Source organism: Poecilia mexicana, unplaced genomic scaffold, assembly GCF_051168715.1.
Source record: "Poecilia mexicana isolate PSO_F unplaced genomic scaffold, ASM5116871v1 scaffold_22, whole genome shotgun sequence".
In the NCBI taxonomy this organism is placed as follows: domain Eukaryota; kingdom Metazoa; phylum Chordata; class Actinopteri; order Cyprinodontiformes; family Poeciliidae; genus Poecilia; species Poecilia mexicana.
Window position 1 is genome coordinate 3627781 of NW_028263391.1, and position 23600 is coordinate 3651380.

At 40.5% G+C, this 23600-nt stretch overlaps 2 protein-coding genes across 2 annotated transcripts in view; one reads left to right on the forward strand and one right to left on the reverse strand.

The window, feature by feature from the left end:
• dnaaf9 (dynein axonemal assembly factor 9) overlaps positions 1-6256 on the forward strand; it is a 30287-nt gene extending 24031 nt beyond the window's left edge. The window contains exon 37 of the mRNA XM_088002358.1: positions 237-6256. Coding sequence (XP_087858484.1) covers positions 237-343 — 107 coding nt within the window. The 3' untranslated portion in view covers positions 344-6256. The remainder of the gene's footprint in view (positions 1-236) is intronic.
• A 297-nt stretch (positions 6257-6553) lies between these two features.
• ky (kyphoscoliosis peptidase) lies at positions 6554-15862 on the reverse strand. The gene is made up of 7 exons (XM_088002359.1): positions 15621-15862; positions 13347-13945; positions 12835-12949; positions 12615-12732; positions 11709-11900; positions 11354-11544; positions 6554-11254 (listed from the first exon to the last, which is right to left on the reverse strand). The coding sequence occupies exons 2-7, from the start codon at positions 13923-13925 to the stop codon at positions 9918-9920; spliced, it is 2532 nt and encodes an 843-aa protein (XP_087858485.1). The 5' UTR covers positions 13926-13945; positions 15621-15862; the 3' UTR covers positions 6554-9917.
• Between the last annotated feature and the right edge of the window lie 7738 nt (positions 15863-23600).

Here is a 23600-nt window from a genome sequence, read left to right on the forward strand (position 1 = left end):
GCCGCTTATTCCCTGTTGGTCCTAATACGTCACTCAGGCTTAGTAACCACAAGCAGACACCCTTAATAAAAACACAGCGTCAGCCTGACCTAGTGTTATTACAGTCTGGTAAATGTAAGTCAGTTGAGATGGAGCAAGAAGAGCTGAGAACAACAACTCGTAATTCACTCCGCAGACGGATATCCTGCTGTATTTATTGATTTATTTATTTTTTCCTTACATTTCTGTTTCTGCAGACATGGAAGAATTCATTAAAGAATACGTCTCTGAGGCCAACGAAGAGATTGAGCAGTTCAACCGTCAGCTGGAGCTGCAAGAGGAGCCTGACTTGTTTGATCCGTGATAAGAGTCTGTGTTTGATCGCTTCGCCTGTTGGTGGGTTGGGCGGGGCAGACACACAGCACCAGTTAAACAGTTTTCAATGAGTAATCCCACCACGCACGTCTTCAGAAGGTGCCGCTTTGTCGGATTCGTTCCATTTGTCTGTTAACATCGTCACTTTTTTTTCTTTTCTGAATAAGCCGAGGTGTGTCTTCGAGCGGCCTCCAGTCCGTCATGTGAGGCAGCGATCCCCTTTCTTGCGCTGAGCTCTGAACGAATCTGCAAGTTGTTTTCATTCGAATCAAAATACAGACTGATCCAAAACCAAAACACGACCTTAAACTCGACATTATAACGGCAGAAAGCCTGTGAGCTACGGCACTTTCACAACCGAAGGGGGATTTCCAATCACACACTCTCACAGCTTGAGCATTTCTGTTTGTCACAGTCGGCGAATTAATGCGTCTATTTCTGTGCTGGCTTGAATAGCCGTGTGATCCTGGTAGGCTCCCTGGTGGGGTTTCTCAAGAATCGCTCCTCCTCTGTTGTCACCCAATCCGCCGTCCACCTGTTAGCTTGTTCGCGAGCCACGCTGGAGCAGAGGGAGCGTTTGGTCGCGGAGTGGTAAACATTAGAAAGCCCGACGGCTCAACGCCGCTGTTTGTCACGTCTCCACAAGCCATCCCCAGCTTTATTTAAAAAAAAAAGAAAAAACGAAAAACACCCCACGAGGAGATTCTAATTGTACAGTACTTTAAATTAATTAAGAGTCTAAACTGAGGTTTAGTCATTTTATACCAGCTGTAAGCTGTCAAAAACACATGGAGTCACACAGATGACATTTCCACTTGACATATTTATTCTGTAAACACTTCAGCCAGTTAATTAAAGCATTCTTTCAAATAGGAGAGACAGATCAGTGGTACTTTTTCAGAATTCTTCCTAAAGCTGCAGTATGTAACTTTTAAAAACAATGTTTTTTTTTCGTTCTTTTTTTACATATTTGTTAAGCCTGTCAACATGTTGTGACTGTATAAAATGAGACAGAAAAACCTGAGCTCCTCTGCCTTCTCTCTGCCATCTGCAGAAATAAACTGCTCTAGTTCAGAAGCAACCAATCAAAGCAAGGAGGAGGGGCTTCACGCAGTCAATCATGCTTGTGTACTAATGGCGGAAAAACAACTGAACTTTACAGGAAAACAGTTTCTGGTTTGCCAACTAGTCTTAGCATTCACTCGAGTGAGTTGCGGGGGAACTAGCTGTAGCATAACAAAGAGCAAGGAAGAAGGTGTGAGCAGCACATTCACAAGGATGATTGACAGTGGTAAGACCCTCCTCCTGGTTTTGACTGGTTGTTTTTGACCAAGCAATTTATTTCAGCAGATGGCAGTAGGACCACAGGGTGAAGACAGTGAAGCTTGAATTTTTGCCCCCCAGAGATTTTCTGTCTTATGTTATGCTGTCATGGTGACTGTTTTCACAAATATGTAAACAAATATATACAATTTCTAAAAAGAAAATACTGCAAAAATTGTCTTCACATTACATTGGTGTCAAAATATTTGGGCAAAACCTTGATTTATGTTCATGAATGGTTAGTGTTAGATACACAGTGGAGCACATAGTTAAAGGCTTAGTCAAAGATTTGGACTTAACGTCCTTTTTAAGTGAGTTGCTGTTTGCTCTGTGATTGAATACCATGTTGATGTTACATGCACGTCTTTGAAATTGAAGAATTTCCAAACCTGTGATTTGCTGGTCCTGCACAGGCTTTGGGATTCTACAACTTTTGAGAAAATGGATATAATAAGCGCAGATTTAACTCGTAAACATGTACTGGTATTAGTGTGGCCGCATAGTAACGTAGTGTAGACACTCTTGAATGATGAACTCTAAAACTCAATTTCCAGACCCATTTTTAAATATATTCGGTCGGAATCTTCCAAGTAAAGATGCACCATTCAGGAATTCAACAGTTTTTTTTGTTGATCTTCAGGTTTTGGAAAACTTTGACCTGCTCATACGGCAGGTCTAATGACAATTTCTCTTTAACCGCGATGATATGAGATGGTAGAACAATATAAAAAAGCAATTACTGTTAGCCTTCCTCACATAAGCAGCCTTTATAAATAGATCAGAACCAACACAAAGTAATGATTGCGTTGACATTTTAACCTTGGTTATTTTGGCGATTAGTGTGAATTACATGGCTGACATTGTGAAAACGGCAAGCACATGTTGATTTCCTTCAGATTCTGACCTTAAGCCGGACATTTCTATTGATAAGACTATCAACATTTAAACAGTTTTAAAGCACAAAGGTTCTTTGGTGTTCTGCTCAGCCTTCCTGTTACCTGTTGAACCTCTTGCTCTCTCACAGATTGAACAAACAACCCAAATGTTGGCAAACTGTAAGAAATACAGTCCCTTTAAAATAACATGTTTTATATTAATTTGACTTTAAGACTTTACAGTTAGGGAAAATAGGTAACTTTAACCCTTCTTCACTCAGTAACAGCATCAACACTAATCAGTACTAACAGTACAACTATCACTAACTGGGAAAAGATTCTTGAGTCTAACAGATCACGATCAACAACCGATTTCTCGGTCCATCTCTGCTTCCGATAGTATTGGAAGATTTAAACGCATACATTCAAAATGGGTTTAGCAATGTAATAAGCAGACTGCACCTTATAGTCAGGTGGCTAATAAAAGCAGACGTCAAGTTAGATTAAATTACATCTTTCACTGTGAAATGATCTCATTTGGCGAAGCTTTCGTACAAATGTGAATGTAAACCTGTCAAATGAGCAAAACGTAATTATCGCAAGCTAAAAGTCAACGTGACACTGCTGGCCCCATGGTTCCTCTATGGTCTGTAGAAGCCATATCCTTTCATTCTAGTGGTGCTGCAGTCCTTTTGTCAAGTTATGTAGACTACAGAAAAGCAGCTAAACTTCACTATTATCTACCAAAAATTCACATGGAGAGGAGCTCGTTTCATATTTCTTCTCTTAACTATCCTTGATAAAAGTGCAATTCCTCAGTGTGTTTTTATATGTTACAGTCCTCAGACGCCTCTTTAAGGACGAAGATGAAACAAATGAGATGCTGGATTCTCTGGCTCCCACGGCTGGTTTTCTGTTCTTTGCTGCCACCACTGCTCGCTTGGCAAAATCGAGGGCTTTGTTGCAATTAAATACCACTGGGGAAAAAAAAAAGTATTACCTCAGCTCACAACGGATGGGACAAAATTCCAACAGATTACGGAGCTTTTTCAGAAATGGTACAGGATTATATGGAACCTTAATCCTTTGGTGACAAAAGGATAACTTGCGTTTAAGCTGGATCCCTGCTTGAACGTTTCAACGATGCACTCTGTGAGGCTCTCTGTTTTGAGCAACAGTTGTCATATTTGTGCGCTTATGTAATACTGCAGAGTTACCTTGATTGACAGTGAGGTGGTTGGGCGGCAGATGCGTGGGAAACTGTTGGCAGACCTTTGAACCCGGCTGTGGATCAAACAGTAGGGAGCCAGAGACCCCAGCCAGTCCTCAAAGAGATGGGGGTTCTGCTACACGTTAGTGATATTTAAACAAAGTTTCCACTAATGGATATATAGACTCATTTATACACGAGTACTATCACAACTCTTGTGTGTAGATTTGCATGTGTCGAGATGTCATTTGAATATTACAATACATATATTCAGATTTTTTTTTAAATGCCTTTCACCAAACTGGTACAACGAAGCAAAGAAAAATCACGTTTATTTTACATATCTGCGAAGAATTTGAATTTACCTCAACTGGCAACAAATAGTATTTTTGTAAGACTGTGAATTGAACAAAACGGTTTCCTCACGCACAAGCTTCAGCAAAAGTAAAGGCAGATGCAAATCTTTTGTAGAAAAGCGCGCGCACGCACAAAAACAGAAAAAGAAGAAGAAAAAAAAAACCTACGAGAATCTGATCAGTTGTGAGATGTCAGGTTTCTCTGATCCAGCGGTGCCTTGGCTACAGCTAAGAAAAGCAGAGATTAAAGCTGCTTTCAGAGCTTCATCCTTCTCCCTGTGACAGGGAAAGGAGGTGCTGTCAGGCAAGGATCTGTCCTTCAACAGTGTTGGTGAAAGGAATCCATGGAGTCGCTCTTTAAAGCAGTGTGTTTTATTTACAAAGCCGGAGGGCGAAAGTGGGCGAAGTCACACAGCGAGGCTGCTGGCAGGCTCGGGGTAAAATCAGGTGTTCTTTTCGAACTTGCGAAAACCTCCAAGAAAAAACAAATAAATAATATAAAGACAATAAAAAATCGGGTGATCCCTGTTTATTGTGAATTGGGAGCCCAACTGAGCCCTCCACAAGCCTCCAGCGGGTGACTGCTTCACAGCTCTTCGGCAAACTGAGCGCTCCTTTGTTTTTGACTTGTGTGTTGTAGCTGAAGTTATAGGACAAAAACGAAGTTTGGTGTCAATTGGTTCTATTAGGTGGGAGGAATTGTGATATTCTTGTAACTACAGTTTGAGAAAATGTTTTTTTATTTTTTTATTTTCTACTTTTAAAGATTGGCTTTAGAGGGATAGTTAAGATTTTTAAGTGAGATCTGAGAAGTTATCAGTGTTAGCTTCCAGATGTCAGAGATGGCTAATCTGAAGGGCCCCTGTTTTAGATCATTTTGGCAACTCAAACTGATTTTACATGTGGATTATAACACTACCCAATATTAACCCCCTACTTTTTCACTAGAGGCCATTATTTAATTTATCCAGGTGTCTCAGCTCGTCCTCTCTGGCTTATCATGAAAAAAATACTTGAACTGACCAAAGTTGAACTGTATTATCCTACACTCAAGTATTTAAAACAATTAGATTTATTAATGTTTTTTCTCTAGGTTTGCCAAAACCTAAGATTATTTTTGGCATTAGAACTAACATACATTAAGTATGAAAACTTATATAAAATTTGTCAAATTTAGGATGCGTTCTACATTGATTGCATGTGTTTTATATTACACTTTTTAATGTGCCCACATTTTTTACCATTTAATAATTTATCATTTTAAACAGAAATAGTTTTCTGGGGGGAGGAATTGGTAAAATATCACCTCCCGGTGCACCATTAATGCCAGAACCGCCTCTGTAACTAAAAGTAACTTCATGAAACGTCTCTTCAGAAAATCTGAACTATCCCTTTAAAACTCTACAGCAGTTTGGCATGTGCCCACTTGTTCACAAGATGGATATTTTTTATGGTATTTTTGTGCGTTTTGGGAAAAGGCAGCTTGAAAACGGATTTTACCTCCCGGAATATTTTAGTAGCCTAAAGGGAACATTGATGCTAATTGTTTAGACTGTTCTGCCCTGGTAAGGTTAAAAGAAAATCACAGGCTTCATGTCCTTACAGTCCTCCCAGGAAATGAAAGGACTTTGCTCAGGTGTAATGTGATTAACTTACCTAAGGTTCCATATTTGAATGACCAAACTTAAGCATTACCGAGGCGTACGGAGGTGAAATTGTGCTTGGAGTATTTGATGTGTAGCCACACACAGACTGGTTGCAAAAAAACAAGAACATGCAGTTATATATTTTAAGGACAGTCATGATTGAAGTCGGCGGTTATTTGATTTCATGATGGCGGGATTATATCTATTTACAAAAAAAGGGCTAATTTCTTTTCAACTTTTACAAGCTGCTAAGACTAAATAAAATAACAGTTTCTTGTTCTCTATTGTGATGAGAAGCAAAGTAACTTTTAAAAGTGCCAAACTGACTTCCAGATTTTATTCGAAGGGTTCGCAAGGAAAGTGAGCTAAAGCGACTTGCGTTTGCACAAAACTACTGTAACTTCAGTTTTTTCTCCTGTGACTGATGCTTTTCTAAATTGACTGTTGTATTTATTGCACCACATAACTAATAAAGATATTTATATGGCAGAAGGTCTTCTCTTATCCCTCATCGCGGCATGTGGTGGACTGAATTTGAAAGCCTACAGGTTGTTCCCAGACAGTGGCAGCAGCGCTCCCAGACAGCTCAGCGCAGCTGTGGATTTGTCACCTGGTGAGAGAACATGAGCCCTTCCTGCCTTTGAAAGCTTGTATCTGCGCCATCTGTGGCAGAGAGGGATTGGGAAAGTTGGGTTAAACAGATCAGCAGTGTACGTAAGAGCTTTTATGTGTGTGTTTTCATAACATGTTTTTTTCTTTTTGCTTTTTTTTTTTTTTTTTTTTTAAGTGAAAGCAGCGGCCCAAATTCTGCTGAGAGAAATTGAGGATGGTGCCCTACATATCCTTCAATTTCCTAATGCTTCGTGAGCCCTGCGTGTGTGTGTGCGCGTGTGTGTGTGTGAAAGAGAAAGGAAGACGGGGCCCTTTGCGTGTCCTTGCATTGTTGCCAGGCAGATCCAGTCCTCCGCATGTCTGACCTCTGACATGAGCGTTTCCTCGCCCCTCTCCTGCCACCACCGCGCCGCCAGTTACTCCCCAGCGACTAAGGGCAAGACTACCCACCCTTTACACTTTTAGCCCACTTAAAACACTCGCCATATCTCCACCTTTCCCCTTTTTCTCCTGCCCACCCCTCTATTGTTGTATTTTTACCTAGCCGCTGAGCCGAGGCTATTTGTGGGCTATTATATGACAGCAACATGTAAACACTCATAACTTCCACTAGCGTCTGCCAAAGCCTGCTGAGTGAGCCCAGGTCATTACAACAATGGATCGGTGTGCTGGATTTATTCACTTTCACACAGATGGAGACAACTTTTTTTTTTCTTTTTTTTAATCTATATGTGCTTTTTTTTATTTTTTTAAATTTTTTTTAGATTTTCTTCCTTCTGATCTGACAGGATTTATTCAGTCAGGGCAAACCATTTGTGCTTTAAACCATTTGTCCAAATCTAGTTTTAAGACTAATTTTGGAGTACCACAAGTTTCAGTCCTGGGCCCAATTTCATTTTCAGTTTTTTTTTTTTTTTTTTTTTTTTTTAGTTGAGAAGTATTCTATTTTATTTATTTATTTTACTTAATTTCACCTTTGTGTCAATAATAGAGCTATGCTAGTATAGAAAGAAAAAAGGAGTAAATTTCTGCCCAAAAAACTCAGATATCTTAAGATTAATCTAAAAGGTTTTCTAGAAAACTGGGAAATTTCTGAGCTCCCAAAGTTGAAGATTTTCTACAAAAAAAAGCAGATTTAAAAGTAAAAACAATGTGGGTTTTTTCTCTAGAAAATGTCTGAGTTCTTTTAGCACATTTTCGACTTTTCAACCTCAGAAACTTCCTTGTTTTCTTTCTCTCTCTTTTTCCAAATTGTTCTAATTCACTACTTTTCTTTCTGTCTACAATGGCTCTAATAGCTGTACATGTTGCTCTAGCTACCATAGTTTTGTCTTGAATGTCAGTATGACTGAGATTAGTCAGGCTCTTCTTCCCTTTTTACAGTTCCAGTGCATATCAAATCAATATTCATGCTCTTTCCATTTAAGTAGCCTTTCTAAGTTGTGTTGAAGAAAACCATTCAATCATTGTCGTCATCATGCCCAGAATACAGCAATGAGCTTTTCATTAGACTACATAAGCCATCTCTTTCACAACTCCAAGCCATTTATAATTCTGCTACCCAGCAAGTAACACAACACAACATAGGGAGTATGTTGGTATTACTCCTATTTTCTTTTCTTTTCAGTCTCCCAGTTGAGTGTAGGATAGATGACAATTCTTTTTCTTTTTCTGGACTACAAAGCTGTAAATGGCCAAGCTAAAACTGCCCTCTCTCTTCTCTACTGCTCATTGATTCTCTGAATCTCTGACATTTTCCCTGTACAAACTTAAAATTGGGGTGGCTTTCCTTCTTGGCACCAATGATCTACCGTTACGACTTAATTTAACCTAATTTATTTCTCCTTCTGCACAGTACTTTACTACTGTGTGTCTGTAAAAAGCACTTTCAACAAATTTTATTTACTGCCTTGCATACTTGTGTTCTGCTGTATATTGACGTGCTGTGGACAGAGTGGGATTAGCAGCCTTGAACCTAGCTTCAGTTCATCTATTTCTGGCACCATGGACGGTGTCTTATCTGCTCACTGCAGAGTTTATTTACCAAATGTACATGAATATGAAAAGGGAACTCAATGTTCTGGCAACAAATCATGCTTTAATGCTGAACATGATCTCAGACCTTGTTAAGTGAATAAGGTGTGATCCTCCAATGTGGTGTTAGCACTGTAAGAACATATGCTAGTATAGTACACCTCGGGCTTGTCGCTCCCAAGTTGGGCTCTCACTCATACCTTCCAATTTAATGTTAAAGTAAAGGGCTAATTCAATGGGGGTTTTTAGGTTTTTTTTTAAGGGATCTAGACCATATATTTTAATATCACAAATGTTATTGGTCAAACCTACTCCAAAAACATTTATTCTGGTTAAGGAAGCACAGAAAAGAGTTGAGGTGGCGCAGATTGATAAACCAGTTACTGCCTCTTTTTAGAGGTGAGCATTTAAAAAATTATAAAATTATCTAAGTAGACATCACTTTGAATACTGTGAATAAAAATCTGCATAAAGCTGTTATTTTCACGATGCATTTTTATTGCATACCTTTTAACAGCAGTTTGGCATTACATACCACACTGACTATACACCAATGCATTCTTGATTGATGTGACATCACTTAGCACCATTTTTAAATGTATATGAACTTAGGCGGATAATGACTATGAAATGCATCTGGTCTTCACTCAGTCATAAAGTTAGGTTAACGCCAGATGAACGACATTCATCACCTACTACACTGGGTCAGAATTTTTTTATTTTTAACAAAGGCATGGTCAGTGAGATGCATATTGGAGAGATGAGGGAGAAGTAGAGATGTTTAGTAAAAAGATAAAAAAAAGCATCTTACAGGAACTACCTCATACTGAAAGTCAAGCACAACAGTAGTGGTCTGTATGTTTGCTTCCTCTGAAGCAGCAGGGCCTTTGCATCTTGTTCTCATTGAATCAACCATGAGAACTGAATATCACAGGCTTCCTGAGTCAGTAGAGGTTATTTGACCAACTGCCTAAGCTTATTTAAAATTGGATTATCTGACGACGACAGTAAGTCAGAACAGAGAAGAAAATCCACAGCTGTTTGGCTCACCAAAGGCAAAAAAAAAAAAAAAAACTGGTGTAATGGTCTAATAAAAGCCCAGCCCTCAATCTGACTGAGGTACACCAGTGGAACTCTAGCAAACTGCACAAAAAATGTTCCCAATAAACTGAAGTAGATTGGAAAAGAACAAAAGGTAAAACATACAAGTTATGAGACAGTTAATGTTATTCAGAAGATAAATATTACTGCTAATGGTTCTTCAAGTTTTTTATGACCAGCACTAGAACTGTTGGAGAAATCTTGTATAAATCTAAAGTGAACCTCCATAATAATCTTGAGTCAGTCACTGTCTCGTAGAGCTTCACTGGAACGTAGCTCACACACCTATTCACACTTTAAAGTCGAGTCATAATTTCTATTGTGAAGATTTAGTTCTAAAACTGACTCTTAAACCTGAAAGACCACAGCTCACAGTTTGACTGGTTTCTCTTGACTCTGAGGTTTGTCAGTCCTTATTAGCATCTTCTGTCTGAAGCTGCTTTACATCAAACATCATCAAAACGGACATCTCACTGGAGTCACCCAAAGAAGCTGCCAGTTTCAGTTGCTGAAGACTGTTTCCACTGAAAACTTCCCCCTCCCAGACTCTGCTCTTGTTCAGTTTTAGGTCTGTTCGGCTCTCTCCCACCACACTTACCCGGAGGGCTCCAGGGACCCGAACCCTGAAAAGGACCCAGGAGAGTGGCTCCAGCAGGCCCACACGGGGCTCAAACAGCACGCATCCTTTCCCCCAGGCAGAGTAGACACAGGGGAATGGAGGTCTTATCTGAGGAGAGTTGTTCCTTAAAACAAAATCACACATTGGGCTGAAATCTCCTCCGGCAGTGATCCGGGCATAGAGTCCTAGCCGATACACCCCAGCCTCTGGTAGACTGAGGCTCACAGTCACCTTGCGGTCTGTATAGGTGCAGAACACGTAACGTGAAAGTGGAAAATTTGAGCTTATGTTCTCTTTGCTGAGAACATAGTGAAGTTCAAGGTCCTGTTGGTTGTGGAAGGTGAGGTTACACTTGCCTTGCTGGGTAATCACAATGGCTGAGTTGTGGCTGAATCTTGATAGCCCTGCCTTTACCGTTCGGGTTCCTGGCCCACATGCCGAACCCAGATTGGGAGGAAACAACTCTTCTACTCCAACAACCTTCTCTTTGCAGTGCAATAGGTAATTCGCAGCATTCTGGAACTTATCTTCTGTCTTCTCATAGTCCCGCACAAACAATGACAGTCGGTAGAAACCATGAAATGGACACAAGACATGACATGTGAGGTTATCCGGTTGAATCTGAGTTGCCAGGCAGCACCTGGCTACAGCATCTTCCATTTGTGGGTGGACAAGTTCACACAGCACCATAAGAGGCCGGCAAGTCTTCAACGCTAAGTAAAAGACCCCATCTTCCACTTCAGCAACCTCACTGTTCTGGGAACTGCCTATGACACCCAAGGATCCTGCAAAAGGCTGTAGGCCCCAGGACAGGAAAGGGTTCTCTGGCATGTCCTCAGTGGCCCTAGGGTTTGGACACTCAACAGTGAAGGAGCAAACCCAAACCAGAGGAGTTGTAGCGTTTCCAGATCTTGCAAACAATTTGACATTGTATGTGTCACTTTCAGGTGGCAGTAGCTGCAACTTCATACTCCTGTGAGAGACGGTTAGAAGGCCAAAGGAGGAATTGATTGACTCTTTCTGCTCTAAAGCTCCAGAGTGGAGGAGATCTTGATGCTGTGTGATCTCATAGGTGAAGGTTGTCAGCTTGGAGAAACCGAGGGATATGGTTGCCTCCCCATCATCTGAGTAAGAAGTCAAAGGAGTACAGAAGAAGTACATTTAACTATAAAAACTTTCATACATTCAGCATAATGTTCTGTAAAATAAAAAAAAATGTAGACCTGTGACTATATGATAGTGAAGAGGACTTATCAGGCTGAGCCCCATGGTGAAGAAGGCTGAGGTCTTGAAGACCCTTTGTTCAAATTCCTCAATGGAGATGGGCTTATCCAAGAGCTGCCATTTCTCCTCATCTGGGAAGTGTGAATCGATGAATTCCTCTGGGTCAGTTAGGAAATAGAAGTCATCAAACCTTGATAAAAAGGACAAACACCAGGTTGGTTTGGCACTCAACTCCAAGTCCAGTAAGAAAGAAACATACTACAAGCTGGGAAACTAGTGACTACTCCTCTGCACGAAGTACTGTTTGAGGCTAAACAATGATGGATTCATTTTAGGATCATTTCCTTTCTGCACCTTTTGACAAAGTTTTCATGTTGCATATCTACTTGTCCAGCTCCCCAACAGGCATCCAGGAGGAACCACTCCCCCCCCAGAAGCACAGCGTTCCACAGATGGTCCGACTTCACATTCTTTAAACTATGACCTTGACGGTAACCGATGCCCTTACTGTGGCCTGGCACTTCTTGGCACTTGATTCCCACTTCTCTGTAAACAAAGACCAAGCACAACATGTTTTCACTTGTCTTTTGTTCATTATGAGCTAATATTCTTTAGGTTTGCTGTATACTAAAAAATTGTTTCAAAATAAATTCTGCTGTGAGATAAAAGTGTACATTCGTCTTGTCCAGAGGATATGATGAAGTATTCTGCCTTCCGATTTTAGGAGAGTCAGCAGCACTCAAGGTGAGGAACACTTTAACATCTCTTGATGTCTAAGGTCTTGCCTAACATCCACTAGTCTCCATTCAGTCTCCAAGGTAACCAATTGTTGACCTGGCTAGTGGGTGGTGGTAGTGTTCAACATTTCCATTATAGTTGATTTAGAAAGGACCTTTATCATCATATCTCATAGTAGAACCACCACTTTCTCATAAGTGTATGTTATCTGCCAGGGCTGGTGGTACTTCCAGCTGGATTCAGATGTACTGCTATGGAAATGACCATAAACAAAATGGGGTAGCCTGTTTCTTTGACTGCCTACGACACCCAAGGAAATAATCAGATTATTGGTTTAGAAATAGTAGCTTGTTAGATCACTTGTTTCTCAAAAACAAGTAACTACGTAAACCAATGGAGTCAAAGGTTTCCACACTTTTGACAGACACTCTGACTGCCAATTTAAAAATAGCTGCTATCTTATATATGTTTTTCTTGTATCAGTGCAATAACATTTTGGACATCAAGAGTGATTGTGATTACCTGCACATCTCTGTACAAAGATTGGAGTAGCCACAGCAAACCCCGCGCCCAGCAGCTATCACCTCCTCTGGGGAGCTCAGCTTTTCTGTGTGGCCAAGATACCCGCTCACATCATACTCTGTGAAGAGATTTGACACCTGCTTGTAGAACGAATCACTCACAAAGTATTAGTACTTTATAGAATGATGCAGGTTAAGGTTGTGTAGTTCAGCAAACTCACCAATGTTGTTACACAGCCACACCCAGATGGCGCGCAGTTGCTCCAGCTCGTTTCTGCATCCTTGTGTGATGCTTTGTACAATTGTCTTCACGTCATACACACGCTTTAGTTTCAGCTGGACAATACATACACACACACACACACACACACACACACACACACACACACACACATATATAAACTAACTATCCAGTTCAGAAAAACTAGTTTCTACGGGCCAATAACGCCAGATCTAATCTAACATCAAAAACGTTTTGGATTTTTTTTTTTTCTAAACGGCTGAGGATCATGTATTTTAAATGAAGAAGGTTACCCTCAGATCTGCTTTGTTTGATGCCTTTTTTTTCCTGCAGTAGATGGACTAAATTATTGAATGGCTAGTTTTAAATTGGTAATACTGTTTACATTTACTGGTGAAAGAGAACGGCCAGGCACTGCTAAGGATAATCAACCGGATAGGACACAAGGGAGGCGTTCTTCAGGTGTAACGATACAGTAGAGTGTGTCCTCACCTCTTCTCCGGCCCTGATGACATGGGAGTCCAGCCTGAGGAAGACCTCTGGGCTCTTGAACAGGTCCTTTCGATGCTTTCTTTTGCCTGGCAGAGTGGCCTTTCCTCCCCCTCCCTGTCCCAGTTGTGCTTTCTGGTGCAGGTGTTTCTGTTCATTTGGCTCCTTCCTCAGTGCACTTTTTTTCACAGCTGTGATGGACTTGGCTGCGCTCTCTGAGGACAGCTGCCTCTTTGCTGCTGGACGTTGATCCTCGCCCTCCACTCTCAGATTTTCAGCCACGCTCTGCCTGGCAACCATGGCATTCTGGGAGGCTTCTGGATTGACAGAGGGCCGGGCGGCAACTGTGTCACCCCCGTCAGCAGGCTTTGTGCTCTCCAGAGCTCGGTCCTCATTTTTCACAAATGCCTGTACAACTGTAATGCGGTTCTCCTCTCCTAACGTTAGGTTCTCTTTAGGTTTGTGAACTTCTGGGTTCTTTACCAGTACAGGTACCTTCTGGGTCACCTTGTCTTGAGAAGAAAGGCTTACAGAGCAGGCGAATGGAAAGGAGAACTTGTGCAATGAAACTTCGGCAGACATTACGCTGGGGGCATGGTGTTCTGTGAAGAGAGAAGGGAGGTGGGATTTAAAGAAGGTGCTGGTCCCTGCGGTGCTTCAGCTCTGTACCTTTACTTTGGATGTTTCATGCACAACTTTTTGACGAAACTGGACTTGTCTGCTGCTGTGTTTTCAAAGCCGACCATGTGGCAAATTATGCTGCCAGAGGAACCTTTTTCTCTCTGAATTTTCTATAAACCTGTTCAGAGCCAGCTATAAATGACTATATAACTTGAGTGAATAGTTCCTACCACCTGGAAGTCACTCATTTTGATTAGGAGCCATAATCTCTCGTATTTTCTAGTGGTTAACTAGCCCAAACGAGTATCAGAAGTAAAATTAATGAAAATTGGGTGTAATGTAGCTTGGTAAAAAAACAGCCCTTTGTTGTACAGTATTTGTTTTGTACAGAGTGTCTGGACTCTCAGCTGTTGAGAAACAATTGCTTCCTGGAGGCTTGGACTCTGTTGAGGTTTGAAACTTTACCCAGTCCCTAACGCTTGTCTGTGATGAATGTAGTGCACCAGTTCAAAGCTATGGATGTTACCGGAAACTGCCTGCGCTGTTTAACAACCACCTTCCACTGCAAAGAGAGAACTGCGGAGCCGAACGAGGCAGTTGTTAATATTAAATCATTATTTGGAAGTTGGCCAAAATAAATTGAACAACTTTGTTCTCTTGCTCAGCTGCCATTGCTAAAACTACACACAGACTACAATTCTAAAGCACAAAAAAAATCACCGTCATCGTTCACAACTACTCTTTCTGTTTGCTGATTGGCTGAGTAGAAATTCTACAGGAAGGATCCAAGTGAAGGGGAGAAAGCCCAGACTGCGGTGTGAATAGAATTGCATAAGAAGACAATGGTCAAGCTAGATTTAATGCCAAGCTTTCAGATTTCCTGACTGTTAATCTTCCATTATTTCTGACAAAGCTAAGCTACAACAAAAATCAACTGACACACAACCATTTAAGTACATGAGCGTCAAATGGTTTGTTTACGGCAACAAAACGGATGTGAAACATCATTTCTGAGGTATCTGTCCACATAAGACTCTTAATCCTCATAATTCATGCTGCATGCGGAGAGATTATTCTTACAGCACATTCCATTTAAGACAGTGATAAATCTCCAATTAGATAAAGTCTATTCATAACCATAAATGAAACCAAAGATTAGAACCATTAGTTAGTGTCACAGCTCCAGCACAAAGAAGCCTTGTGACATTTTCCTGCCAGCCAAATGAACATGTTCATTGTGAGATATAAATAAGCCACATGTGGGAACACATTCATCTGGTAAAAAACAACTTATTTCAAAGAGAAAGCCATTGGCACAGTGATCGTCCTTCTGCCGTGACCCAGGCTAAAGGCCTGTGTTGGCTAGCATCTGTCCTGCTCAAGTGTCCCTCTGCAGATCATTAAGTGGTGTCGCGGTGGCCAATGGACCGCGGCTAACCCTGACCTCAACATTTCTTGGAGTGCAATAAAAAGTCCCAAACTGTGCATCAACCTTCATGTTGGGGTAAATTGAATGCCAACTAGCAAAAAAATATAATAAAAAAAATGAAAAGCATGATTGAGTTCATGTCACGTTCATTATGGCAACTCCATAAAAATCCTTAATTACACAGAAAATTCTTTTTGTTGCTCTATGTTGTCGAGGCTTCGACTTACCCTTTCTTTTCAAAATGCTTTATGTCTGGTGGATGTCTGCCGGTCTGTCGGCCGGTGATGTTTCCACTGTGTGTTCTCACTGGTCCCTAGTCGTTGGTGGGGAGGCTTAAATACTGTACAAGTGGCCTGCCAGGACAGGCCCCAGAATAACAGGCCTAAAAATACTACAAAGCAGTTAAGACCAGCCAATAAAAAACAAGCCCCAGCCGAGGAGTGTGTCGATGTGTGTATTTGCAAGCATGAACGCGCTCCCATGATGTACGCTGTGACTTGCTGTGGGTATGCTTTACATGGATCATCTGGTCAGTGCATCCACAACAGAGCTTAGGACTCAAGTGAGTGTGAAATAGTGATTGTGTGGGTGTCACAGTCACAAACATTATGTAAGTCGGTGTGTATTTTGTGAAAGAGTGATTTTTCTGTTTAGAGCCCTTGGGGTATCTGAGCAAAATATCAATCAGTGAGTGGTAAGTGGTCTCACATCCCCCCCGTCTACATAGTCAATAAAAAGGTAAAATTGCTTTCATTTCTGCAATGTGAGCTGTGATTTTTCAAACTGAAATGCTTATTCAGCTATGTTGGACTCTATTGATGTATATAAACAATCATACATCATAATCAGGCTAATGTTCTATAAACATCCTCTATCAAAACAAGTAAACCACTATAGCATGGAGAACGAAATGTATTGTAAATAAGAAATTTTGTCATAGCTATTATATAATCTAATTTCTGGTTCAACATTTATTAAAAGTTTACTGTTCTCTCAGGAGTTTAACGGAAAGGTTTGGTGGGTCTGAGTCTAAAACTTTACATTAATTTATGGTAGGAAAGTTTGGAAGAGGGGGAGAAAAAACAAAAGAACGTAGCAACTTAAAATTGAAACGACTTGGACAGATCAGTTTCTCACACCAGAAGCGCCAGGAAAGAGTAGGACGAGAGAGTGCCCACTTTGTGGCTCAGATGGCCGTTTTATTTTCTTGGAACTAGCTGTTGCTGGTTTTCATTACCTCCATCTCTCTCTGCTGGGGAGTCGGGGTTGGTGGGGGGTAGACAAGCAGCTTTGGCTCCATCAGCAGTTCTCTCTGTCCAGTAAAGTCATTCGGCCAAAAAAGTCTGTTGGTTTTGACTTGAGTATGTTCCAAGAGGTTCCTCACATCTGATGCAGAACCAGGTTATATAAAGAAAAGAAAAGTTTTAGGAAATCTCACGTAGGTGGAGGTTTGGACGGAATCCAAACCAAATCTTTACAGGACCTTAACATAAACGGGTGAAGATAGCAAAGACTAAAATACAAACACACACATTTATTGCAACTGAATCTGAGACATCCAGATTCATGAAGGCTTGGGTCAGACTTTGGTTGGACAAGGCATGTGGCTGTGACTTTGGGCATATGTTTGGGAAGTGGGAGGAAAATTACGGTTATCAATGTTTTTCACCAATTAAAAACCTTAGAAAGCCAGTGTGCAGTCACAAACAGTTGTTCATAGAACAACTGCATAAATGGAGATTAAATGTACTATTTAGATCCTACCCACCTTTCAGTGCAAGTATTTTGAGGTATATCTCTACCAACTTTGAGAATCTAGAAATCTAGCATCTAGAAGTTTTTGTCCGTTCTCAAGATGAAGAAGAGTGCATGGAGAGAGGAGAGCTCAAGACTGGTATCGCAGTCCCAGTCTTTTCTAGTCCTGGACTCGGTCTTGGCCTTGGAGTGGGCAATCTTAGTCTTGCTTGATATGACAAATTATTCTTACTCTATTTGTTTATTTACCTTACCGCTAGTATGAAATGGAAGTTGATGAATTCAGTTTAGAGATTGTGTTTTGATGTGTGGTTACATTTAATTACTTTAATATTTGTTTAATATGTCTATTAGTTTCAGAAGATTTTGTTTGAGGAATTTATTGGTTTTCCCTACATTTTTTAACTTTGTGGAGTGCTGAAATATATATTAGTCGAAATCTAAAGATTGGGTCTCAGTCTTGGTTTTGGAAGGTCTGGTCTTGGTTTTGGCCATGGAGGGTTTGGACTTGGTCTCAGAAGAACCGTCTTTAACTCCATGCCTATTTGTTTGAGTATTGTCACTGAATCTCAACTGGATCAAGGTCTGGACTTTGACTATTCCAGTGTATTGTGGCTGTACATTTAGGATGCCTGTCCAGTTTATTCTCATTTCACCCCAGTCTCAAGTCGCCTCTAACAGGTTTTCTTGCTGGTTGTCCTGTTTTTTTAGCTTCATCTGTCTTCCCATCAACTCTACCCAGCTTATCTCCATTTGCTAAACAAACGTGGCTTGTGGAAAACTGCAAAAGGACTTCTTATAAAATGCTTCCAGCAACAGATTTCTTTTTGCCACCCCTGACCCCAGCTAATAGTTGCCCTCAGATCCCACCTGAGGTCTTCCACACTTACTGTTGCCCTTTTGGCTGCTTTTATGAATAATCCTGACCTTGTCCTTGCTTGCCCTGTTAATTTAGGTGAACAGCCAAGCCAAGCTTTACACTTGTGCAATGTTCTTTCTGTTTACAATCATGGATTGGATTGTGCTCCTTTAGACGCTCAAAGCTTGGAGTATTATTTTATAACCAAGCTCCACTTCTTCTGTTGAACTTTACCCTTGGCCTGCCTGTTGTGTTCTTTGGACTTCATAATTCTGTTTGCTCTCTGATGTCCTCTATCAAACATCTGAGGCCTTCATAGAACAACTGCCTAGATAAACGGAGATTAAATGTACTATTTAGATGAGTTCTGGAGATTCATGATTGTATTACATTTTATTACGGTAGTACAAGAGCAAAGAGTTCTACAAAGACTTATAAGGTCCAGGCTAAAAAGAAATTCATTACGAGAATTGAGTCATATTATGAGAATAAAGGCATAATAATATGAGAAAAAAGTTGTAATAATATGAGAATAAAGTCGCAAAACACAAATCTTACGAAGTATTCTTAGTCTACTTTCTTGTAGAAATATTTTAGTTCACTTGAAATAATACAAAATTAACTCACCAGTAACTTTTCAACAAGAAATACGTTATAAGTGAAATAATCTGCAAGTGGAACACGACATTTTTTCCCTAAGCTAAAATATATTTGTTACAGTGGCAGATTATTTGACTTATAACTAGTAGTTTTTCATCAATATTAAGGAATTATTAGTTTGGTCTTATTACAAGTATTCCAAGGTATTTGTTCTAGAAACTACACAAAAATACTTTATGTTTTTGTGACGACATGAGTAACAACTTTTTTCTCGTAATTTTATGACTTTCTTCTTTTTACCAGAAGAAAGTCGTAAAGTTATGAGGAAAAAAGTTGCATTCTACTATTATGACCCTATCATCATAATGTTAGCACTTTATTCTTGTAATATTATTACTTAATTCTTAGTCTGGCCCTAACCCTCCGTTGTAGCTTCCACATTTTTATTTGTGAAATAGTTTGAAAAGCGTGAGTCCTTTTTTCTTCCATTTTCACAACTATGCACTACATTATGTTGGTCTAACACGCCAAATCCTAATACATAAAACACTCTGTAAAGATAAAACTGCTCCAAACTTCCTTCAAAAACTGTTAAGATTCTGTTTCATGTTATGCAACAATCTGGCATATGCTTCTTGTCCATAAAGTGCCCTGAACATGGAAACAAATGGGGGTGAAAATCAACTCATTTATGTCAAAGTGTCAAAATGCTAAAACGCAGAGGAAGGAGAAAAAAAAGACTTTAAAAGGAGACAAACATCTCGGGAGAAACTAATCAATAAGACATCCCTATCTGTGAGGGCCACAGTTGAGAAGGAAACCTTTTCAAACACACAGAGTTTATTACTGAGCGTAGTGCAAAACGAGCAAAACGGAGTGATGCATCGGGACCTGTTCTGAAGAAGAAACACTGACACAGTCCTAACTTTGCTGTAATCAAAACTCAGTCCGGCATCTTCTCCAGCGTCCGCCACCGCCGGCTTTGAACTCTTGCGTTTAACCAATTTTATGCCTTGCAAGAGCATGTCTCCGGGCTGTTTTCGTGCAGAGGGAGATGAGACCATTAAGGTTTTCTCACCTCTGCCTTCAACTCAGTAGTCAGTCATCTGCAGTGCATTTCTGCATGCTAATACAATCCTACAGGAAGGAAGAAGAAAAAGAACCAGGCCTCAAACGCAGACATCGTCAAACCTACATTAAAACCCCCTGACAAGAATAAAAGCGAGATCTCGTTGGGCGATTGTCGTGAACATCTCAACCCTGTGGATACGGCGTTGCGTAACCCCGCCATATGCCCGTGTTGATGTTGATGCGTGGCCACCGCAGCAGGGGCATAAAGGGGACAGCCACCTTTGCTGGTTGTGGATCTTGATCCAGAGCCAGATGAGTGTGAAACCACAGAGTGATGATGCCATCTGGAGCAGCTGTCAGCCAAGGAATCTCTTTCAGGCTTATTAGAGGGAGCAGAGGAACAGGAGGGGTGTTCTCTGCAGCTCAAAGAGAGATAGAGGGAGGACACGAGGCACCAGAGTGGCACAGAACCAGGAAAAAGGAAATTACTGCAGGCTGAAAGAGGGGAGATGTTGATCAGCTTCCCATGCTCTGATGACTTTCCTCAAAAAGAGAAAGTATGGATGCGGGATACGGTTTGGGGGGATCTGTGAAACCCTACCGTAACTCCAATAGTTTTGAAACGTTTTAGGGGGATAACGCATTTGCAAATAAGCGGTATACGGAGGGAATTAATCAAAAGACATGGAAAATAATTAATTCTAACTTGAAAGTGGCTGAAGCCGCGTTGCATCATAACCAGTCCTGGGTGTGTGCAGCGCCGAGGCCAATTATTGTACATCCCCATCCCGTTTGTGACCAGAGGCACACAAACAACTTTTCAGAGTAATTATTCTCCAAACACGTTGGCCGCGGCGTTCGAGCGGCGGTCTGTTTATCAGCAGAAAGCCTTTTTTAATCTGTTCCGTAACAGAGCAGATGAAGCCGGTTTGTGTTGTATGTTTATGCCATGAGTTGTCCTTTTTGGCAAGATCAAGAAGGAAGAGAGCGTTGCACCCCGCTGGTGACAAAGACCCAATGAGTTCCTCTGATTTTCACGAGGACGGCAGAGCTCGGGTATATGCTCTGTTTGATGATAAAAGCTGGTTCACTTGTAATGGGGTGGAAAGTCTGGTTTTCCCTTGTCTGAAATTTGAAATCTGTCAAAAAAAAAAGAAAATAGTTTAGCAGCAGATTGATCCCCTCTGACCTTTATCATGGACTGTTTCTAGCAGCATTGTAGAGACTGAGTTACTGACCAAAATCTGTTTAGAATTGGTTCTGAACCATAATGGAACACTGACCAACATATATGATGTGTATTGATTGTTTTGATGATGGCACTCTATAGATAAATCATGTTTTTTTTCTCCAATTGGTGAAAATGTTTCTGTGTTTTTATGATGTAAAGCACTTCTTGCTGAAATGTGCTATACAAGTAAACTTGATTGATTGATTGATTGATTGATTGATTGATTGATTGATTGATTGATTGATTGATTGATGCATGCTCTGCATACCCAGCCTCCACTCCTTGTTATTGTGTTGCACAGCCGTTTGCTTCGTATTTTCAGTTTCTGGAGGGGATAGAGTTCTTTCAGATGTGGAAAGATTGTGACGTTGTTGTATCAACTAACCTTGCTTTAAATTTCTCCACAGCAGTGATCTCTAACCAACCACTGGGGCTGTACTGAGAATAAGGACGTATTCACTCCAGCCATGTTTAGTCCGCTTTAATCAAACTTTTGGTTATTTGCCTAGAAAATCCGGTTTGTTTGAAGAGGTGTGAAAGGGCAGTCATACCCTGATGTGGAGTGAAAACTCGAACTCTGGCTCGGTTCCAAATGAATATGTGAATGCTGTTCAGAGTGGAGAACGCCACGTTCAGTTGCTTCTTCAGAGGTTTTTGTGTCATTTTCTTCAGTGGTTCTTGGTGAAGCATCATCACAGGCGAGAAGGGGAACAGGTTGCTCAAAGGGTTTGGTTCATCTGACACAGTGGAGTGTGAAAGTGAACCGTACCGGCCCTGGTGAAAATATAGCAAATGTTGCCATTTTGGTCCACAGTCAAACTGTGGACCAAATTTAGGTCCAATTTAGGGAAATTGGACAAAAGGAGGCTTAATCCAAATACATGCCACACTTTTCAGATTTGTAATGTAATTTTTAAAGATACCTTTCTCTCTATTTTACAACTTTTACTGCATTTTTTTAGAACTATTGTTATTGTATGTCAGATAAAATCGCAATACACTGAATTTATGGTTGTAACACCAGGATAGAATTATGAAAGTTCCCGGGTTATGAGCTCTTTCCAAAGCTGAGTACTTCCTGTTTAATTTGAAGTCAAAGATTATGCAAACGCTAGGTACATACAGAGTTTATCACAACTCCTTTTACAACAACTAAAGCCTTCATCACAGACAGTGAGGTTTCTGCTATTGTTAATGTGTTCTGATAGGGTTGTGCTAAATATAGGACGGCTACCTGAGGCCTCTTAGCATGAATCAACAATCAGCTGTTGTCATCCCAACTTGTGCAAAGAACTCCCAGCACTGAGAGCGCTGTGTCTAGCTTTTAACAAGCAGCACAAACCACTGCAGTCTGGACAGCTGGCCCCCCAAAAGAACCATTTTAATGATCTGATTATGTATTTTAATTTTAATTTTGAACAATGAGAGTACATTGTGAAAAACATTTAGGTAAGCCAGTCCCGCTGGAATAAAGGCAAGCATGAACATTATGATGAGTCACTGACATTGTTAAATTATGTGGGGAAAAGAAAATGGATGGGAGCCGATCTAAAGTTGCGTGGGGCCCTAACCTGGATTAATCGTGGGGCCATCAGGGGCCATCAGTAACTTAGATTTCCTCTACATCACCCAAAAATTTATGCAATATTCATATAACACATCGTATGCAGTTTAGCTGTTGAGGGTATAATGTACAACATTTCAACCTTAACCTATTTAAAAATATATAACCCAGAAGGAATTTAATTTGAACAATTTGAATATTATTACAATTAAAGTGAGGGTTAAAAAATATTTGTTAAAACCTACATTTAAATACTTTGACACTACTCTCCAGACCTGAACTACATACAGTGCATTCGGAAAGCACTTCACTTTTTCCAGATTTTATGTTGCATCGTTATTTCAAATTGTATTGAATTATGAATTAGTCACTCTCCTCAATCTTATACACACAAATGCTCTCCATCATGACAATGTGGAATTTCTTTTGGAGTGAATTGCACATTTATTTAACAATAGAAAACCGGAAAACTGAGCTGTTTCTGCCTGACATCATTGAGATGTTTCTGCAGCTTAAGGTGAGTCTGCCTGTGGGAAATTCAGTTGACTGGACTTGATTTGAAAAGACACACACTTCAGAGTGCTCATAACTCCAGACTTGGGTGATGTTTTTTTGTTTTGCTTTATTTTATTTTTTCAGCAGGGAAACCTTAAAATCAAAATCTCAAAGGAGTGGCTTCAGAACCACTGTGCGAACTTCCTGGAGTCCAGATTTGAGTCGGCCTGAACGTCTCTGGAGAGATCTGAAAATGGCCGCATAGACGTCTCCCATCCAACCTGTTGGAGCTGGAGAAGAACTGCTAAGGAGAATGGGTGAAGCTGCCTAAAAATAGGTGAGCTAAGCTGGTGGTAGATTCAAAACGACTCAAGGCTTTAAAATCTCCCAGATGTGTGTCAACTAAATATTGAGGAAAAGACTGTGAAAACAATATTTAATTTTGTACAAATTTTTCACATTTAAATATTTAGAGATACATTTTATATTCTATTTCTATAACTTGAGTAAATAGCCATTTACTCAAGTTATCACATCTGGTATAGTATACTGCAAACATACATTTTTGACAATTTATTAATTGTATTGGAGCAACCTTTAGCCAGCGGTAGCATAAAACCTGGGACCGGCCC

Excerpts from the sequence above, each read along its gene's own strand:
- ky (XM_088002359.1), bottom strand. The coding sequence starts at position 13,925 with ATGTCTGCCGAAGTTTCATTGCACAAGTTCTCCTTTCCATTCGCCTGC. Across the intron at positions 12,733-12,834 it reads GTGGCTGTGTAACAACATTG|AGTATGATGTGAGCGGGTAT; the intron begins GTGAGTTTGCTG and ends ATCTCTTCACAG. Across the intron at positions 11,901-12,614 it reads CTTTGTACAGAGATGTGCAG|AGAAGTGGGAATCAAGTGCC; the intron begins GTAATCACAATC and ends CTTTGTTTACAG.